Genomic DNA, 18,964 nt, shown 5'->3' with positions numbered 1-18,964 from the left:
CGAGTGGCGTCAGACCCTTCCTATCGCTTGCATTGAGGTCAATATCACTAGACGATAGTAGTATCTCCATTGTTGACGTGTGTATCTGCTTCGCAGCAGCTACAAGTGGTGTTTGCCCGTATACATCCTGTGCATTAATGTCTGCCATTCCGGTCTTGAGCAGCAATCTTGCTATTGAGCTGTGGTTGTTCAAAACAGCTAGATGTAGTGGTGTCTGGCCCCGGTGATTTCTCGAGTTGACAAATACGTCTTGTCGGTCAAGCAGCATTTGTGCAACGTTTTCGTTGCCTTGTTTTGCTGCCAAACCTAGAGCTGTATTTCCAGACGAGGCAAACTGTTCATCGACTATACCGCGAGTTAGGAGGTGTTCAACTATGCCTGCGTTACCGCTTTGAGCTGCCCATGCTAGTGGTGAAAGTATGGTTCCCTGCTTCGTGAGGTCGTTCAGAGTTTCGATGCTCGTCTGGTCAGTATCCAACAACAGACCCCACCCTTTATAGGCAGGTAGGCGATGTCTCACGTGTTTTTTCATTCTCCAGGGACGATCAAGAAACTCGATCTTTGAAAATTGATGTCTGACCAAAAAATCTGTCTCGCCTGTCGATTCGCCGAACGCAACGGCGATGATGTCGTAGCGCAGCTCGTCCAGACGATCGAATGTGGCAAAGTAATGTGGCAAGTCCCATTCAGGCAAGCAACTTGAAGAGATCCCCACATCCTGTAGTCTTAGCAAGAAGGCTATAGTGATATGAATCAGTTCTTGCAAAGTCTTGGTGTAGTCAGGATTTGGGGCGTGTGCGCCGTGTGCGTTTGAGCAGATGCCGAGCAGCGCATACACCATGTCCCTAGGGTCAGATGCCTTACTACTTTGGAATTTGCGCAGTAGAGTCTCCAGGTCTTGGTTTACTAACCACCAGGAGAATTTGCGGGAGGGCCCTGGCATTATGTCCAGCACGGCCTGACATCGTTCTAGTGGTCGAATCTTCAATACTTCTGGGAAAAGTGCAAAGACACGCGCAGAAACTGATTCTGTACCGCAAGCAACCCTTGCTGATCGTGCTTTGACCACTTCTTGTATGATCCAGATTCTTTCAAACCAATCTCTAAACAGTAAAGTCATAAAATCGGCTCGATATATGACTTCATCAACCCAGGTGTCCTTCTGCACCTGTAGCAGTACGTTCGACCACAAAAACTGCCAGCGCTCGTCACTTGGCTGCCAATTATTGCAAGGATGATTGAGCATCTCATTTCCGAACAGTTGCATGAGGTGGAAGGCACGGTTCGTTTCCACGGTAGCTGTGCCTAACCAAAAGATGACTTGTCTAGCTCGTTCGTAGATAGATGCCATCTGTCGTACCTGATGGCCTCTCTCTTTGTAGTCGTCTTGATTGATGCATAGAGCGTCGATCCACAGAAAGCGGTCTTCGTGCTCGAGACGCAAGTGCTCGAGAACTTCAGACAGATTCTTGGTAATGTGCATCACCTGGCCGTTGACTTTGATATTGCATGGCTTGGCAAGGTCTCCCCATGTGTATGACAGAGCCTCGTATTCCATACCATCGTTGTCGTCGCCGACATAGGCATGCAGGAGCTCGCACTCTGTCGGACCCTCATCTCCTCTACAGAGTCGGATGAGACGAAAGGATCGGCTCTCGAGGTCTAGCTCTTCGTACACGAACGTATTGGTCATGGCGATGACAAACCAGCCGTACCCTTTAGTTCACCGCCGACGAGTGGTGTTGCATATAAGAAGCACAGAAATCTAGTTTGCAGCCCTGAATTCTATGTTAGCTACGATCTCTCACTAAGCGCCTCTGAAGCCGCCTATACGTACCCGAAGCCGGTAGCAAAGTCACCATAAAGCTACAGCAGAGGTAACACACGTAACCGAGATGCTATATGACTTCGAGATTTCGCACAAAGTGGTTACAAGGCCAGGTCGACAGGAGGGAAGGCTCGTCTTATAACATGCGCTGGCTGAGCGGTGCGCTCTTGCCCAACCAGTAGCGACACAGCCGACGCACCTCGCTCTTGCGCTGCGAGGCTGAGCACATGTCAGTTGCAACCCTGCACCATTGTTGGCCGAGTGCGAAGTCCTTTGAAAGTAGATCTCTATCCTGTATCTGGAAGGTCATCTTAGTGAGGGCGCGGGTCTGCGATTAAGTACTGGCAACATCATGTTTGAACTTCATTTGTGATATTCGTGTTTCGAGATTTGTTCCTGGTGATACTGTTGGACGTATCCGCAAGTATTCTGGAGATTGCCTGCATTCCTGCCATCACGACAGCCTTCATTCTGGTGCCTACTGTCCGTGCACTAAGAGATTAAATGTGTTCTTACAACCCCCCCGAAGTTGCAAGCAGACGTGCAAGTCATTTGGTTGCTAGCTCGCCTTTGCTGCATCCTTCGTTCGAGGCTTTCTTAGCCGCCTTTGCGAGGCGTGGCTGTAGCCTTCTTCTGGAAGTGACGCTCGAGGATCTTCTTCACCTGGATCACGCTCTGTTCCTTGCCAGCTGGCGCCCGGACACTGTCCAATGTGTATGGAGGCTGCACAAGGACCGCGTCGTTAACGACGATCTGGTCATTTGCCCATCTTGTTGGGAGCCTGTAATCATGTAGTCAGCGCATGGTTCGAACCGGCTGCGGGTGCCGAAACAACGTACGTCCTAGCGAGATAGTCGAATATCTCCTGAGCGTCTCCGCTAACGCCTTTGCCCTTCTGCGCATCCTTCTTCTTCATTTCGCGGATTGTCTGTTCCTCTCGTGCCATCAACGCTGCCATGTCGACCTTCGCAATGCTTGGGATTGCGCCATCGAACCCAGCGGCGGGCTCTCGCGCTCGTTCACCGAGGCCAATGATCTCGAAAGATAGTATGTGTGCGAAGGGGATGATGTGGTAGTCGCCGGGCTGGGAGGAGAGCGAGGCGGAGGGGTTTGGCGGCGCAGGAGCTGTGTTGATGGCGATAGCGTTCGTGGTGTTGCAGGCCGTGAAGAGAGTGCCTTCGAGGACGTTGTTATTGGGCGCGCATGTGATCTTGATGCTATGCACTGTCAGTCCTGTTGCGATAGTTCAATCACGCACTGAAGCTATATCGCTCAAGCAAGGGGAGCGTACCGTGACCCTACGGCCTTGTATAAGTTCGAATCGGCATCACCAACATCCTTGCTGGCAACTCCGCCAGCCTTCAGGTTGGGCGTCGCAACCTTTCCTACCATACTCTGGCGTTTGCTGTCTGCCATGATTGTTTCCGAAAGCTCCACCAATCCTCCTGGGTCCCTCGCGACTGCTGTGCGCCGGGATGATGGGTCGCAGCCCCACCGTGTGTTCCGCACAGTCAACCACGGAGTTGCTTGTTAAAGCACAGACAGTTCAGGCTCCAAAGAGCGAGCAATGCGCAAAAGGAAACGCAAAGGAGCGACAAGAAGAAGACGGCACTGGTGTGCACGCAAGCAAGCACAGAGGTGGAGTGCAAGCGCGGGGACCTGCAGCGCGTGCCGGTGTTTGTGTTCCTGGTGCGCTTTGGCGGCCGTTACCCTGCCAAGGCTGGGACAACATCCAATGTTGCACGAGCACGGGGTCAGTCTCTAACTCAGCGTAATGTTTGTCATTGCAGAGTGTCAGGTAATTGGCACGGCAAGAGATGGTGGTGTCATACACGCAAATCGATTTCATTCTGGATTCGAGCTGTCATTTACATCGTATCCATCGTTTTCATGCCCAAATCGCAAGCAGCGCCGTGCTTTCCTCTATCACTCCTGGTATAGTTATCAAATTAAGCGTTGTAAGTAGAGGCAGAGATGTTTCCACCCCTTCCTGTCCAGTTGACGTGGATGTCCTGGCCCTCCTTGTATGTCTCGTTGGCGTATTCGGGCTTGATGCGGAAGGTGTGGGCACCGAAGTAATCACGCTGTGCCTGCAACAGGTTGGCGGGCAGGTCCTTGGCGCGGTAACCGTCGTAGAAGCTGAGAGCGGTGCTGAAAGCGGGTGTGGGGATACCCCAGAGAGCACCCTTGGAAACGGTGTCTCTCCAGCCGGACTGAGCCTTGTGGATGGCCTTGTTGAAGAAGTCGTCGAAGAGCAGGTTCTCGAGGTCGGGGTTGGCACGGTAGGCCTTGGTGATGTCCTTCAAGAAGACAGAGCGGATGATGCATCCACCACGCCACATGAGGGCAATCTCGGGCTTGTTGAGCTTCCAGCCGTACTCCTTGGCGGCGTTCTGGATCAGCATGAAACCCTGAGCATACGAGATGATCTTGGAGGCGTAAAGGGCCTGCTCGAGGTTGTCGATGAACTCCTGCTTGTCGCCAGTGAAGTTGGGGCTGGGTCCCTGGAGGAGACCAGCCGCGCGGCCACGCTCAGACTTGAGCGAGGACAAGCAGCGGGCAAAGACGGCCTCTCCGATGAGAGTGACGGGCATGCCAAGGTCAAGAGCGTTGATGGCAGTCCACTTGCCGGTACCCTTCTGGCCAGCAGAGTCCATGATCTTCTCGACAATGGCGACACCATCGTCGTCGTTCTTGTACATGATATCGCGGGTGATTTCGATCAGGAAAGAGTCAAGGACACCAGTGTTCCACTTTGTGAAAACATCACCAATCTCCTTGTTGCTAAGGCCGAGACCGCGCTTCATGATGTCGTAGGCCTCGCAAATCAGCTGCATGTCACCGTACTCGATACCATTGTGGACCATCTTGACGTAGTGACCAGCACCCTCGTCACCGACCCACTGGCAGCAGGCCTCGCCGTCAGACTTGGCGGAGATGGACTGGAGGACGTCCTATTATCGCGTTAAATATGTTCTCTGCAAATTTGGCACCTCTCCTACCTTGATGTAAGGCCAGGCCTCCTCGTTACCACCGGGCATGATGGAGGGGCCGTAGCGGGCACCCTCCTCACCACCGGAGACACCGGAACCGACGAAGCGGATACCCTTCGAGGCGAGGTACTTGGTACGGCGGTTTGTGTCGGGGTAGTGAGAGTTACCACCGTCGATGATGATGTCACCCTCCTCGATGCCACCCTCGGTCAGGAGGAGCTCGATGAAGTCGTCAACAGGCTTTCCAGCCATGACGAGGAGCATCATGCGGCGGGGCTTCTTGAGCTTGGCGCAGAACTCCTTGATGGAGTGAGCACCGACAATGGACTTGCCCTTAGCCTCTGTTCGTCGTCAGTGTCAAGCTCGGTCTCTCAATTGCGCGTCGGCCTTACCATCGGCCAAGAAACGGTCAACCTTAGCGACGCTACAGGTGTGTCAGTTTCCGCTCGTATGCAGTGTCGAAGAGCTTCCTACGTTCGGTTGAAAGCAACAACGGTGAAACCATGGTCAGCACTGCTCGCTGTTAGCTGTTGAGGTAGATGACTGAGCTGTGCAATGCTTACGCGTTGAGGATCAGGTTCTGACCCATGACCTGGACGGCATTTGTGAGCAGCTATTCTCCATGCTTTCCCTAGAGAGCACTTACGGCCAAACCGATCAAACCGAAGTCACCGACGGCCTCAGACATGATTGCAATCTGGGTGTTGTGAAGGTGATGTGTGTAGTGAGGGTTGTCTGAAGACTGATTGCGGGGTAAAGCTGCAACGACCTGGCGCGCAACGATTCAAAGCAATTGAGGGTAGATGAAGGACAAGTGGTGAGATGTGGTGGGGGTTGTTTGGAATAAGTAGATTCTGCGTCTCCGAGCCGGAAGCAAGTGGAACTGGATGTGGTAGCGCACTGGCGGCGTGGGGTGGGGCGGACGTGATGTCAACTGGGCGATGTGCCTGCAAGAATAGCATGGCTTCGGCCGCGGCCATTGCACCGACGTTTCGACACAAACATCGTATCAAGGCTTAATTTCGCCGTCTGTTATTTGTGCAACTATTCCTCCGGCACCCATCCGCGGAAAAAGCTCTGGCAGTCTTCTGATACACAGTGCTGTTGGTGCCGTTGTTGCCCCTCCATCTATCTCAGCCCTAAGAACAGCCAACGGAAAGAGGGGCATCACCGGACAGGGGTTGTTGAACAGCCACTAAGTCCGCCGATGGCTGGCCGTTAATACTCAGAGATGGCTGCACGGTTGCAGCATCGATGATCACACGTCACCACGCGTATGTAAGATTCAATCAACGGTGCATGCTGCGTAGCAGCTTGAGCGTGTTTCCAGTACCTGGCGTGGATTCTGGGGCAGGTGCGGCCGGCGACAAACAGTCACGTGAACTGTTATTGCCAAGTCCTGGCTACCGTTTGACACCACAGAGCTCAACAAATCAGTGAGACAACGCAGACCGGTCGTAATTACTCATTGCCATCGCGCCCGGCCCGCCATCCCACTCTACATCGCTCAAAGGCCGACGGGACCTGGACCGGGCGTTGCACCGTGGTGGCCCGGATGCGTTAGGAAAGACTCATCAGCCTGCATCCTTAGTCAGCACCGCTTCTGCAACTCAGCCTCATTAGAAGTCTGCGCAACAAGTGCGGCATTAACCACAACAAGAGACCCACACCCTTTCACCAGCCTTCGCACACCCCACGGTCCAAGCGCTTGGCTCCCCACAGCTGCTGAGCGAGCATCCGCCGCACGTCACCAACCCTAAGTAAGCCTTGCTTTGCGCGTGACAGGCCCTCGAAATAATCGCCGTCTTCACAAACCCTTCCCGGCCGGCAGTCGACACAGCAGCTTCACTGAGTCGCGCAACCTATCAAACCGTCCAACTAGATCGTTTGCTCGCCTTTCACGTATTCACCATGGCAAACAATAACCTGCTGCCACACCACTCTCTTCCTGCGCGACCGCCTCCATCGACATACTCGGCGCCGCCCTCACGATCAGGCAATGTAGGCGCAAACCCACAGGCAAACTCGCCGATGTTTGCTGGATTCACACCTCGCTCGGTGGTAGCGCACGCGCCGCCACAGGTGTCTGCTGGACCAACTATGTATCCGCAAGCAACTGTGAGCGCTCCTTATCAAGCTCCCGCTTACCAGTCGAGCAATGCTTACAACAGCTATGCGTATCCAGCGTATGCCGCTGCTGCACCAGCTGCGTCATTCCCACCAACTGCCTCAATGAATCGTGGTGCGAGTGGCACATATGACCCTGAAGAAGAGGCGCGCATAGCTGAGTGGAACAGCGCGTACAGCAGAGATGACGCGAACGCTAGGAAGAGTGGTATTCCTAATACCGGCCTGGCTCAGCCCTCAACAGACACCGAGAAAGGAGCTCCTGACGGCAAGAAGAAGACCGTCGTTCGAGAGGGCGGCGGCAAGAACTGGGAGGACGAGACTTTGCTTGAGTGGAACCCACTGCACCCGCGACTCTTCATTGGCAACCTTGCCGGCGAAGTTACAGACGATTCGCTTCTGAAGGCCTTCTCAAAATACCCTTCCCTGTCTAAAGCCCGCGTTGTGCGCGACAAGCGCTCTACGAAGAGCAAGAGCTACGGCTTCGTCAGCTTCTCCGACACCGACGACTACTTCCGCGCCGCCAAAGAGATGAACGGCAAGTACATCGGCAGCCACCCCGTACTGATCAAGCGAGCAACTTCCGAGGTCAAGGCGGTTACGAAGAAAGAGGACAAGCACGGCAAACACGGCCAGAACGGCAAGTTCAACAAGAACAAGAACGGTGGCGGGAATAAGCCGAATACGGTCACCGCTGCCCCGGCGATGACGGCTACGCTGCCGTTCATCCCGCGAGGCGTGCAGAAGAAGGGCAAGCAGAGCGGCCCCCGAGTTCTCGGATGAGCTGCGAGCTTCGCGTGGAGGACGTTCTTACTATAAATTGGGAAAATACGCTCAGGAGGCCTGACCAAGCTACTGCTTCGAGGCATGCGAGTCTAGCAAGATTGCCGTGGCGAGGACTAACAGAGACAGAGCAAGGCTGCGTTGCGGCGCCAGCAGGAGTTCGTGATTCGTCGTGACCGGGAGGTCTGTGATGCGCAAGTTATGGAGAGAATTTGTTGTAAGTATAAGTCGGGATAGACTAGAGAGGGTTCGGCGCATCCTAATATTATCCAGTGAAATAAAACTACTTCTCAAACAATATGAGTATTTCGCATTCACAAACTAGTTCGTGGAGGAACGTGAGTCTGGCCAACGCGATGATTCGACATTGCGAAGGACGCCAGAGAGTAGGAAAAACAGATCAAAAGAACCACCAATGAATGTGTACCAGAATTTTGCACTGCCTAACAAGTACATTATCGTCCCCATCTATACTCGTACCAACCGAGCGCCCACAGTGCATTGAATCGCACATAACCAAGATCAACACTCCGTCCCAAAGGGTATCGTCCACGGCCCGTACGCCAACCGAAAATGCTAGACTCCGTCCCATGCAGCATACAAAACAAGAGCCAAGGCCACAAAGCATGGCCCGTAGTCCAAATAGCGCAGCGCGAAACGCAACGCGCAAAGCACAAAGCCGACGCCGCAAAGCGCAACCGCGCCGCGCCAGCGTCCCAACGCTCACATATCCCCCAAGTTCAGCACGTCGTCCAGCGCGCCGTCCAAATCCGCTACATCGCCCACACTCCCGCCGTTCCAGTGCGCCATCTCATCGTCCCCATCGATCTGCATCCGATCCGTGTCGCCCGCAGTCTTGAAATCCACCGTGATGCCCTCGCCCAGCCACCTCGCCAGCCCACTCTTGTCCTGCCCCACACCATTAACAATACCATTCGGCCTGTCCCGCTTCTTCTGCGGCGCGGGATACACGTCCTCGATGCCCGGTACATCAAGGAACGAGGCGTTGATGATGTTGCCCGCGATGATGGGCGCCTGGCCCAGATATCCGTCGCCGAGCTGCAGCGCGAGGCGCAGGTCCTCCATGCAAAGCAGTTTGCGCTTGCGGCGCTCCTCCTGCTCGACGGGCAGGTCGCCTTTGGCGTCGCGGGTCAGCTCGCCGCGGTCGGCCAGAGCTTCTTCTTTCTCGACGCGCTTCTTGAAGGCCCCGGTGCGCACGTAGCCGTCGCCATTGGTGGCGACTTTGCCGAGGAAGGAGACTAGGGCTTCTTTGATGAAGGTCTCGGTCGCGAGGTTCATGAGGTCGGGGCAGTCGGGGCTGTGGCCCTGGGGGAGCCCGAATTCGTAGCATGAGGGGAGGAGGCGCGCGGATATGGAGGAGGCGGTAGGGAATTCGTGGGTTTCGCTGAATAGGGGCGCAGTGTAGCGCTTTCGAATCTCGATGTCCCAGTCTGCAATGTACGGTCAGTGCCATAGACTTGCGCAACGAATGGCCAGGGAGTTGTCCAGGAAACGTGGACGTAGGACAGAGAGTGCTGACTTACTCGTCTTGTAACCGCCCGCTGGGCCCACTGGACCAACCTCCGGCTGTTTCCCTCTCTTCATCTCAATCAGCTCGTTTACGGGGCCTAATGCGCCGGCCGCTGCTCCGTCCTGCCCTCCCACAGACACAGTCTCTGCCGCAGGTATAGTCTTCAGCCTCTTCCTCTCCCTCCTTGACAATTGCATAACCTCATATTTCAGTCTCTTCTCGCTCTCATCCCCTTGCCCCTTGACTGTACTGCTTGATGGCTTGTCTGTACTCGACACCCAGCTGGCGATACCAGCCTCAGGCACGTCGCGCCATATGTTCGCGTAGATCGCGGCGACCAGCGTATTGTGTGCATGCTCTAGTGCAAGAGTATTGAGTATCTTGCCCAGCTTGAAGCTCAATTCCTCCTGATTGAGGTTGCCGAGGAGGAATTGCGTCAAACTTGTCTTATAAGTTGTCCAATCGGTATCGTTTATTGCGCCTTTTACGGCCGAATAAAGGGGCTCGACATCGATACGTGGTCTGCGTTCGGCAGTAGACTTCTTGAGCGTAAGAGGAGGGTCGAGGTCGGGGATGCTGGAGAAGGGCAGAGTGCCTGTATTAGACATATCCGTGTCATTTGGCTGGATTGTCGCCATCTTGGCGTTGATTGAAAAGTTGGGTGCGCGCAATGGCTGGCGATGTCGTCGTTGTTGCAGTCAGGGACGTGTTTGCGGGCCGAGAGCGCGTGATGCCTGCGGAGAGCTGGTGGTCGCGAGTGGAGAGCCCAAGCGTGCGCAGTTGTGAGAGCAGGGGCTGCACGAGCTATGAGGGCTCCAAACGGATCGCGAAAGCTACCTGGTTAGCCTGATGATGAAGACCAGGCACATAGACGATGATGTGGGCGTGCGCTGATGAAAACGATGTGGTAGGCGCAGGGCAAGGTTGCATCGACGGAGGTTGCGGAGTTGCTGCCAAGCTCCGGGGAAGGAACACCACTTGGTGTTTGAGCATCACCCTCTTGGGTATAGGGACATGGGTATTCGCAACATTGGTAGCGAAGGTTGAATGTAACCATGCTAGCGAAGACTGAATTCAGCAATTTCACTATGAATTTCAATTCATTATGCAGCTTTAAACTTCATTGTTAGTCAGTAAAGGGCTCCATGAATCCGAAAACGTCGCTATGCATTTCAAATATGTTCGAGCATCATCAACTCCACACTACGCAGGAGATCCTGCTTTTCTACACCTATTTTACGTCTCGTCTACGAGTCGTCTGCAAATACATCGCCCAGCTCCACCTTCCCAACACTCCAAATCTCCCTCTCATCCTCGACCTCATCACTACTCAATCCCAATCCGCCAGAGCCACCCTCGGCCTCCTTCTTCTCCCTAGCCTGGGTGGCCAGCCTCAGCGCAATCCTCTTGAAGTACTCGTTCATGCTTCTCTGCTGCGCAGGTGGCAAGGTCTTGCCCTTGTCCGCCATGTACTTGTCAAACACAGCACCTTCTTCCTCGACGACAGAGAAGATAGTCAAGAACGCTGCTTCAGCGGACAACTTGACAGGGATCACAGGGTCTCGAACCGAGGCAAAGACAATGGGTGTCATGAGCGGGATGTGTGGGCGCACAAGATCGTTGTGCTCGCGGGCAACGGTGCGCAGTACGACAAGTGCAAGGCGTCTGGTGTCGACGGGGTGGCCAGGCTCGACCACTGGAGCAAGGGCTTCGAAGATGGGCTTAGTGTGCTCGAAGGTCTTGTTTGTCTGTTCGCTGAGAAGGTATTTGCCGGCTGCCAACACGCAGTTGTCTGAGATGACTGGCTGGCTGTGGGCGATACCTTGGCAAATAACGTGCAGAGTGTCGTCGGCGGAGTTCTCGGTGAGTGCTCCCGGAGCATCGAGTAGAATGGCGTTCAGTGCGAGCACTGATGCCTTGGTGAAGTGAGTTGTGAGCACACGGGTCTTGATCAGGCTGGCAGCGCTTTCCTCTGGGAGACAACTGATCAGAGCACCCAAGAGGCGGGCGTTGGTGATTGCCATGGAGTCTGGTATTGTGTTAGCCACGTTCCTGTCAATGTGTTGGATATATAACTTACCATCTGAGTCGTCAAGATCGTTGTCAATGAGACCCAGAATAGCGTTCCTGCTAGCCTCACTCATGTTCTTGCCGGCCTTGCTGACAACCTCGAACAACGCCTTCAACATAGCCAGCTTAACAGCCTCATCGCTAGTCTTAGATCCAGTTACAAGCTCGGCGATAAGTGGATCCACCCTGGGGGTTAGTTTGATCAGCGTACCCAACGCCTTGGCTGCACGCGCTCGCAGAAGATCTGAGGATGTGTCGGCGAGGGACTTGGCAAATGTGCGCTGCAGCTGGGGCAAGAACGGCTTGAGGAAGGTCGGAATCTTCTCAAGTAAGTTGTTGAGAGTAAGCAAGATAGCTGACTTGACTTCTGTCGAACGTTCCGTGACCACACGAATAAGGGGACCGGTGATTTGTGTGACGAACGGCTGCAGAGATTTGGCATCGGTACGGTCAATGATATCGGAGATTGCCAAAGCAGCTTGTGTGCGCTGATCGACCGATCCGTTCATGAGACCTTGCAGGAAGATTGGCAAGATAGCACTGATGCCCTTGGGCAGCGAGAAACCAGCCAAGTTGGCGCCAGCGACACCAACTTGCGACAAGGTTTGACGAGTGGAGATAACAAGCGATTCCATCTCTTCCTTACGCAAGCGCTTTGAAGTGAGTGTGCTGAGAGCTGTCCATGCTGCCTTAACAACTTCCTTGTCACTATCGTCGAAGGAGACAAGCAGAGCTCGGATGAGATCAGGATAATACCTGGAGAAGTCGACATCAGTTTCGGCGAAGAACTTGGCCAAATGCATGTCCGCGCGAGTACGTCTACGCTCGTCGTTGTGCTTGGACAGAGTCAACATCACACTCATGGCCGTGTTAAGACCATCGTACTCATCGACAGACAGCAGGACCTTATCGAAGGATGATTCGAGCTCAGACTTGAGACCCTCGTCCCTGGAGGCGATGATGTTGTCCATGATGGTGTTGAGGATATTAGGCAACCTCCTTGTCATAGCAGAGCTTGCAACTTCAGCCAGTGAGGCAATAGCGCGGGCATTGAAGCCGGACATTGGTGAGGTGAGAAGGGTAGGTAGAAGGTTGGGCAGAATGATGTTGGATCTTGCTTGATCTGTGAGGAGCGTCAGGAGAGCCGACAATGCGTTCTGTGCGTCGTCCTCGCTGCGCAGCAGATTGAGCAGGTAAGGCAAGACATGGTCCACGGCCTTCTTGCCAAAGATCTGCTGCAGTGCATCGAAAGCCTCGGCGGCGGCATCTCGTACGTCTTCGTCGGAGTCGACCAGTGCAGTTCTGACGACCTGGATCAGCGTCTTTTCGTAGTCCTCCAGCTGCTCTGGTGTAGCAGCGGAGATGAGCTCGCGAAGCGCTATGCAAATGCCTTGCTTGGCATCTGTATCGGTCGTGTGCAATCCTTCCTCGAGAGTAGGGAGCAGAGTCGCCAACACGCCGTCGCCAGACTTGCGCATGAGTTCTCCAAGAGCATTTCCAGCAATGAGCTTCTGCTCCATATTGGAGCTGGCCAAACGACGAATGATGAATTGGGTGAGCGTAGGGATAAGCTCGCGCAGGATACGTGGAGAAGCCACCAGCGCCTTCCAGACATTGATGGAAGCCGTGCGGACAAGACCAGATGTATCGCAACGGCAGATGTAGAGAGCAGAGAGGACCCTGTTGCGCTTCTCTTCCCCAAGGACTTCGAGGAGCGATTGGCCAGCTTCCTTGGCGCCTTCTTCGACGTCCTCGTCTTCCTTTCCGCTGATACCGGTAAGGTTGAACAGCAGATCACCAACCAGCTCGACAGAGCTGAGACGGATGCGATGGCTATCGTCTGAGAGACCCCTCTCCAACTCGGGCAGGAGCAGATCAATGGCCTTCGTGGCGAAGTTCTTGACCAAGAGGCGACCAGCACGCAGAGCGGTCTCGCGAATGGACTCAACTTCGTCCGCCAGTCCACCAAGGATAGGAGGAATGATCTTGCTGAGATAGTTCGCGAAACTGTTTCCGAAACAGGCTGGCAAGTAAATGAACAGAGACATGAAGCCTTCTCGTACAGACGCTTTGCTGCTGGAAACGTTCTGCAGAATGCTGGGCAGAGTTTCCTCGAGACGTCCAGTACCAAGACCAGCAAGAACCTCGGACAGAGCCTGAGCCGAACCCAAGCGGTCGCCAGCTCCAGTGTCTGATTTGAGAGTGGACATGAGGCTGGGAATAAGGTCAGGCAGCGCATCCTCTCCAAGCTTCTCCATAAGCGAACCAAGAGCTTTCGACGCAGTAGCTCGTGTGGTGGGCACCGGGTCGACGATGGCGACACGGAGACCAGCGACGAGAATTGGCAAGTGAGCGATGAGATCTTTGCGATCTGTAAGATACGCCAGACTGCCAATGATTTGGGCAGATTTGCGCTTGGTCATAGAGCGATCGCCTAGGCCACGCTCGAGAATGCGGACAACGAGCGCCAAAGATGGAGCATCGAGGAAATGAGCGAACTGAATCTTGATGAGCGAGTCAAGGGCATCGTCAGTGTACTTGGTCGGGTCACTGAGTGCCTTGAGTAAGATGTCAACAACGAGCTTGATCTCCGGGTTGCTGATGACCTCTCCGAAGCGCTTCAAGCTACGGTTAGCCGACGATCTGACTTCTTTATGAGAGTCCGTCAACACAGTTGTCAGAGGAGGGATGATGTCTGGCAGACTCAGAGCGAGCTGGTTTGGATCGAGGTAGGCCATGGCACCGAGAGAATCGCAAGCACCCTTCTTACTGCGCCATTGCTGTTCGTCGAGACCATCCAAGAGAATGGGCAAGATCTGTTTGACACCGTATGAAGAGAGGGTAGAGAAGCAGGTCTTGGCTGCGTCTAAGCAAGCATCACGGACGTCTGTGGTGGTGTCGCCAAAGCCAACAAGCAGCTGTGGGACAAGCTGGATGACATATGGCTCGAACAGACGCCCAAGAATGAGCGACATAAGCTCGTAAGCCAAGAAAGCGCCTTGCCGGGCGTTTGGATCTTTCTTGTTCTCAACAGCACCGTTGAGAGTGGACATGATACGGTGCTCTCTGAGGACACCGAGACCCTTGCCGCGAACAATACCAGCGAGACCGTAGGCAGCACCACGACGCGCGGCATATTTCTTGGATTGAAGCAACTGCTCAATCATTTGATCGACGTAAGCAGAGGTCTCCTGCTGGGAGGTACGGATCAAAGACGGCAGGCACTGCGCTACGGCATATTGCACACTCTCAGATGGCACACTAAGAGTGGTGAGTAGCCTTTGCACAACCTTTGGTACACGCTTGTCTCCTGCCTCCAGATGGCGACCCAGCGCACCGTAGAGAATGATGACAGCCTCATTCACTTGGTCGTATTCTGCTGATTTGCGATCAGGACTCTCGAGCGCATTCTCAAACAACTCCATGAGTTGTTCAACCTTTGATTTGGCCTGGCTGGTGATGATTGTGGTCGCAGCCTCAATCATCTGGGCACGGACTGCAGCACTCCTGTCACCGAGGGGTCCATTGTAGACCATGAAGGTGAGGAAGTCTGACAGGCCATCGGGCTTGAAGCCGGACGTCATCTCCTTGTAGGCAAGCGCGATACCATCTCTAGCTTCCCATGGATCCCGAGTATCGTTCTTGCGCGGCATGCCGTACTCGTCGCGCTCTGGAAGACGTTCTTTGGCCATCTCGACATATGTCTCCTGAAGTTTTTGAAGCAAGCCATCGAAAGCTTCTGGGAATTTAATAACGACTTCACCGATAGCACGGGCAGCTGATCGCCGAAGCTGTTTATCAAGAGACTCGAGATAAGGCAGCATCTTTACACCAGCGTCAGCACTTAAAACCAGCTCGTTCTCGCTCCAGATTGTCTGAGCAAGCTCGACGTTTTCTTCGTCATCATCATGAGTCGCAATGAAGATCTCTTCGCTGAACTTGAGATCGTTTGTGTCGAGCTCTGCGTCAATAGCCTGCAGCGTTGCTGTACGCACTGCAGCCTCAGGTACGATGGTTCCTCGAAGCAGTGCACCCAACTCGTCGTTGGTGATGTTAGGAGCCAGACCTCGGGCAAAGTCTGAAAGACAGTCCTTGATCACTTTGTAGTGCTGCTGGTAGCTTTGCATCGACCATACCAATGTCTCGAGTATGTCTTTGCGTGGTAGCCGGGTATCTGTGCCTACATATGTGTTAGCGAAGTAACAGGGATGAAGCGCTTGACATACATGAGTTTGAATGGAATGACAAAAACTCAAATGCCAGGATAAGCTGCTCATCGGCTTCTTCAGGTAATTCCTTGCCAATGCCGCCTTTCTCAAGCACAAGGAAGATGAGTGGCAGGCAGTATGCGACAGAGACAGGGTCGAGAGGACGCTGTTCGCTGAGGAAACGAAGTCGATATAGTACTCGTGTAATAAGATCTACGATTATTAGTTACGTGACCTCCGGGATCAGTGATCGTCTTACCTCCAAGAGGCTCTCCCTCATACTCCTCAGAGAGTTGGATTGAGCCGATGGTTCGCAGTGTCGCAACACCAACGAATGGTCGAATGGGTCCGAGACGTGTTGAGACGCGATGCGAGCATGCAATAAATGTTGTAGCTGGTCGGTCGCCAAGTAGCAGGCCGGCGCCAGCGCGAATGGAATGAATGAGAAGATCAACAGCAGCGCCCATCCATTGCTCTGCCTCTGTAGGAGGACCTGTAGCAAGGCTCTGAATGATGCCTACTCCACGTCTCATCTTGAGTTCTGTTGTAGCCACCTCTGACCTGATGGCAGACTCCTTGGCTAGCTGAGCCTTGACCTTCGCCTGCTCCTCAGAGGTGAGCTTCTTGGGTTTGGCGCCCTGCTTCTGTGCAAGTTGCGAACGCAAATCCTCCTCCCATTTGAGAGTGTCGTAATCCTTGGTGTTCTTGTCAATTGTAACGGGCGCCTTCTTGGACAGTACATCTACGTATGCTGTCCCTTCTGGTGTTCTGAAAATAGCTGCTTCTTGTGGACCGACTGACTCAAGTTGCTTAGGATCGAGATCGTCGCTAAACTGCTTCACTATGGCCGGTAAAGCCGTCTCAGGCGCTACGAAAGCCAGGTCGGTGTAGGCACTGTATGCTGCCAAGCTAATACTTGGAAACTGTTCGTTGTCCTTGTTCTGTAATGTGATTAGCAAGATCCAAAATTTAATGACGAAAAACCAACCTCTGTAGCCTCATTGATCACCGAGATGCAATCTTGCAGGGTTTCCTTGACAAGCTGACCAGGATCAACTCCCATGCGAAGGGAAGTATCGATCCAAGATGTCCTTGGGACCAGCTCGGCTCTTGCCAGCACTAGCAAGTTGATGGCCTGCCGGCGTAGCTGCTCTTGAGCAAGGTTGCGTCCAAGCCTCTTCACGACATCAGACGGTAAGCAAATACATCCAAGGACTGCTCCGAGCTCAGCGGAACCGTTCTTCGATGCGAACGCAGCACTATCCTTGTCTTCACGTTCGCTAGACCTGTACCATGACCATAGACCCTGGATAATGATCTCGCTGATCTTCTCTGTCCGTTCTTCGAGATAGGTCTGTGTCAGCACTTGCCTGGCGGCAGACTTGGCTCGTGAAGATACACCTTGTCCGGCAATGAAGAAAATGAAAGACTGCGCCCATGCGTCTTGTACCTCTGTGGATGTAGAGTCCTCGATAACGAAGGGAGCTATAGCCCTCAGCGCGCGCAATGCGACCACGATGTCGTCTTCAGTGGACAGCTTAGTGTACACCTTGGTGTTGAGTAGGAATGAGGGCTTCGGCTGGCTCACGAGCGATTGCGAGAGTACGTCGGACTTTTTGTAAACAGCAGCAAGTTTCTCATCCTTGGTGTCGCGGATTTTCAGAAGAAGCGCAGTAACGTAGTGACCGACGGTGACCAGACCACTTTGCGTTGCAGGGAGTGGATTCGCATTGACTTCCTGCCAGATCTCAACAAGCTTTGGCAACGTGTTTTGACAGAAGGCCAGAATGTCTGCTTGTGCGTACTGAGCTTCTGTGAGGTCCCACCAGATATCTGCTGCGCGAATAGCCCAAAGACGGCGGACTGGAACTCGCTTGTCTGCCATGCCCTTGATGAAGGCATCTGTGACAGTCTTGTCCAGAGCGACCCCGTTAGCCAGTCCAAACGTGAGATGCTTAGTCATGGCAGATACTTCAGCCACTACGGCGGGCTCACCGGGCTCCTTTAGAGCTACGGGGGCAATGCCAGCAGGGATCTTTTGCGACAGAGCGGTAGACTCTGCGAAGGCTGATAGCATCTGCGCGTGTATGACTTTTTGATCGACTCCAGACACTTTGCCCTGCTTCAAGGGATTCAGCACTTCGTCTACGACTTTGCTAATGACCGCCTCGCTTTGTGATCTGGTAGCTAGCGCGGTAAAGGTTCGCAGTGTTCCAGCACGGATCGTAGGGTTGGTTGATTTGACATTGGATAGCAACGGCTTCAGCAAGTTGCTGAGCAAGACATCTGAGAGGTCAATTGAGTCTGGAAGAGCCAGAACCATGGGCGAAATGATGTCGTTCAGTACGACTTCTGGTGCGCGCAAAAGAGCCTTTTCGATAGTCGGCACGATCTCCTTGCGTACTTCTTCTAGGGTGGCGAATGTGTCGAAGAAATCATGGAGCGCGTTCGATACGTGGTCAGGTAGCTGGGTCCTCGAGCCCACGATCTCACGCACGTAGTAAGCGTAGTAGTCCTGCTTGTGCTGCTCGAATCGCGGCTTGACGTCCGACAAGCGCGACGACACCCCAGCGATAACTCCCAGAAACACAGCGTTGCCAGCCGTGGACGCGGTGCCCTTCGCGGTAAGGGTCGCCACGAGCTTGTCGAGCGCATCCTGTCCAATCTCTTTCGAGCCCAGAATAGCACGCAGGGCGCGCCGTGTGACAACCAGCGCGGAGTGCGAGATGCGGGTAGCTCGACGGTCACTGCCTGCACCCACACATGTCTCCAAAACACGCGCATCTGCCAGCGCCAGATCCAGGCCGAATTTTGACCATCTTGCTGGCTGCTTGGCAAACTGCAGAAGCAGCACCGAGCACCACTCTACCAGCACAAATGCATTGACGTGTGCAATGCCCTTCTTGAGACACTCCTGGTTCAGGAATTTGACAAAAGGCGGCAGGACGAGGTCGCCGTGTGGGCCGTTTATAAGCGACTTGAGGACAGCGTCGACGGCGCGCCGCGATTCTCGATCGTCGTAGAGGGGATAGGTTTCGAAGAGGGTTGCTAAAACAGCCTGCAAGTCGGCAGGAACGAGAGCTGTACGTCATTCATTGTCAGTATCGCGTCTCTTGAGACCGTCCTGATGCCACCTACACTCGTCTGCCACCTGGTGCTCGAGCCGCCCCAGACTCTCAATTCGCACTTTCGTAGAGCTTGTCACAAGACCTCGGCGCAGGACCTCGCGGTCGATGGCCTGTGGTCTAGCCTCCCCATTCACAGCCATGTCGTCTCTGCCACATGGGACAGCAGCAGTGCAATGCGGGGTTGTTGGCGGGGTGTTTGTTGCGTTCGCAAAAGTTCAGATGCACGTCGGCGAATCGCGCGGCCCGGCTCGACTCATTCTATGACATCGTGAGTGGAGCGCCCTTCTCAAGGTACT

General features: G+C 54.0%; 7 protein-coding genes across 7 annotated transcripts; 1 reads left to right on the top strand and 6 right to left on the bottom strand.

Annotated features, from left to right (window-relative positions):
* Positions 1–55: 55 nt before the first annotated feature.
* Positions 56–325, bottom strand: C7974DRAFT_297060 (ankyrin repeat protein; the record flags this gene model as incomplete). The annotated part of the gene is made up of 1 exon (XM_046137690.1): positions 56–325. A coding segment is annotated over one exon (270 nt), but the record flags the coding sequence as incomplete, so codon positions are not given.
* Positions 326–712: 387 nt separating this feature from the next.
* Positions 713–1,693, bottom strand: C7974DRAFT_298684 (heterokaryon incompatibility protein-domain-containing protein; the record flags this gene model as incomplete). The annotated part of the gene is made up of 1 exon (XM_046137706.1): positions 713–1,693. A coding segment is annotated over one exon (981 nt), but the record flags the coding sequence as incomplete, so codon positions are not given.
* A 602-nt stretch (positions 1,694–2,295) lies between these two features.
* C7974DRAFT_15654 (anticodon-binding domain-containing protein) lies at positions 2,296–3,444 on the bottom strand. Its single transcript, XM_046135883.1, has 3 exons — positions 3,120–3,444; positions 2,668–3,045; positions 2,296–2,609 (listed from the first exon to the last, which is right to left on the bottom strand). Exons 1-3 carry the CDS (start codon positions 3,242–3,244, stop codon positions 2,426–2,428), a joined length of 687 nt encoding a protein of 228 aa, XP_046002907.1. The 5' UTR covers positions 3,245–3,444; the 3' UTR covers positions 2,296–2,425.
* C7974DRAFT_15653 (6-phosphogluconate dehydrogenase-like protein) lies at positions 3,445–5,744 on the bottom strand. The gene is made up of 6 exons (XM_046135882.1): positions 5,468–5,744; positions 5,385–5,413; positions 5,296–5,334; positions 5,214–5,245; positions 4,831–5,162; positions 3,445–4,782 (listed from the first exon to the last, which is right to left on the bottom strand). Exons 1-6 carry the CDS (start codon positions 5,507–5,509, stop codon positions 3,778–3,780), a joined length of 1,479 nt encoding a protein of 492 aa, XP_046002906.1. The 5' UTR covers positions 5,510–5,744; the 3' UTR covers positions 3,445–3,777.
* Positions 5,745–6,266: 522 nt separating this feature from the next.
* On the top strand, positions 6,267–8,092 carry C7974DRAFT_15740 (uncharacterized protein). Its single transcript, XM_046135893.1, has one exon. The coding sequence runs from the start codon at positions 6,733–6,735 to the stop codon at positions 7,729–7,731; it is 999 nt and encodes a 332-aa protein (XP_046002905.1). The 5' UTR covers positions 6,267–6,732; the 3' UTR covers positions 7,732–8,092.
* Positions 8,093–9,983, bottom strand: C7974DRAFT_15650 (transcriptional regulator of RNA polII, SAGA, subunit-domain-containing protein). The gene is made up of 2 exons (XM_046135881.1): positions 9,276–9,983; positions 8,093–9,182 (listed from the first exon to the last, which is right to left on the bottom strand). Exons 1-2 carry the CDS (start codon positions 9,898–9,900, stop codon positions 8,455–8,457), a joined length of 1,353 nt encoding a protein of 450 aa, XP_046002904.1. The 5' UTR covers positions 9,901–9,983; the 3' UTR covers positions 8,093–8,454.
* A 429-nt stretch (positions 9,984–10,412) lies between these two features.
* Positions 10,413–18,852, bottom strand: C7974DRAFT_419686 (translational activator). The gene is made up of 6 exons (XM_046144216.1): positions 18,679–18,852; positions 16,529–18,621; positions 15,800–16,481; positions 15,559–15,753; positions 11,343–15,512; positions 10,413–11,291 (listed from the first exon to the last, which is right to left on the bottom strand). Exons 1-6 carry the CDS (start codon positions 18,806–18,808, stop codon positions 10,510–10,512), a joined length of 8,052 nt encoding a protein of 2,683 aa, XP_046002903.1. The 5' UTR covers positions 18,809–18,852; the 3' UTR covers positions 10,413–10,509.
* Positions 18,853–18,964: the final 112 nt, after the last annotated feature.

The sequence above is a fragment of the Boeremia exigua genome (genome assembly GCF_020726555.1).
Source record: "Boeremia exigua strain MPI-SDFR-AT-0100 chromosome Unknown C7974scaffold_1, whole genome shotgun sequence".
In the NCBI taxonomy this organism is placed as follows: domain Eukaryota; kingdom Fungi; phylum Ascomycota; class Dothideomycetes; order Pleosporales; family Didymellaceae; genus Boeremia; species Boeremia exigua.
The sequence above is the reverse complement of the archived record's forward strand: the minus strand, read 5'-3'. Positions and strand labels throughout refer to the sequence as shown.

Bases quoted from the DNA above. Each gene is read 5' to 3' on its own strand.
- C7974DRAFT_15653 (XM_046135882.1), bottom strand. From the start codon at position 5,509: ATGTCTGAGGCCGTCGGTGACTTCGGTTTGATCGGTTTGGCC. The intron at 5,414-5,467 runs GTAAGTGCTCTC...AATGCCGTCCAG, and splicing joins TCGGTTTGATCGGTTTGGCC to GTCATGGGTCAGAACCTGAT. The intron at 5,335-5,384 runs GTAAGCATTGCA...AACAGCGAGCAG, and splicing joins CAGAACCTGATCCTCAACGC to TGCTGACCATGGTTTCACCG.
- C7974DRAFT_419686 (XM_046144216.1), bottom strand. From the start codon at position 18,808: ATGGCTGTGAATGGGGAGGCTAGACCACAGGCCATCGACCGCGAGGTC. The intron at 16,482-16,528 runs GTTGGTTTTTCG...ATCACATTACAG, and splicing joins TGATCAATGAGGCTACAGAG to AACAAGGACAACGAACAGTT. The intron at 15,754-15,799 runs GTAAGACGATCA...TAATAATCGTAG, and splicing joins TGAGGGAGAGCCTCTTGGAG to ATCTTATTACACGAGTACTA.
- C7974DRAFT_15740 (XM_046135893.1), top strand. From the start codon at position 6,733: ATGGCAAACAATAACCTGCTGCCACACCACTCTCTTCCTGCGCGACCG.
- C7974DRAFT_15654 (XM_046135883.1), bottom strand. From the start codon at position 3,244: ATGGCAGACAGCAAACGCCAGAGTATGGTAGGAAAGGTTGCGACGCCC. The intron at 3,046-3,119 runs GTACGCTCCCCT...GACAGTGCATAG, and splicing joins TACAAGGCCGTAGGGTCACG to CATCAAGATCACATGCGCGC. The intron at 2,610-2,667 runs GTACGTTGTTTC...ACATGATTACAG, and splicing joins TTCGACTATCTCGCTAGGAC to GCTCCCAACAAGATGGGCAA.
- C7974DRAFT_15650 (XM_046135881.1), bottom strand. From the start codon at position 9,900: ATGGCGACAATCCAGCCAAATGACACGGATATGTCTAATACAGGCACT. The intron at 9,183-9,275 runs GTAAGTCAGCAC...CGTACATTGCAG, and splicing joins AGCGGGCGGTTACAAGACGA to ACTGGGACATCGAGATTCGA.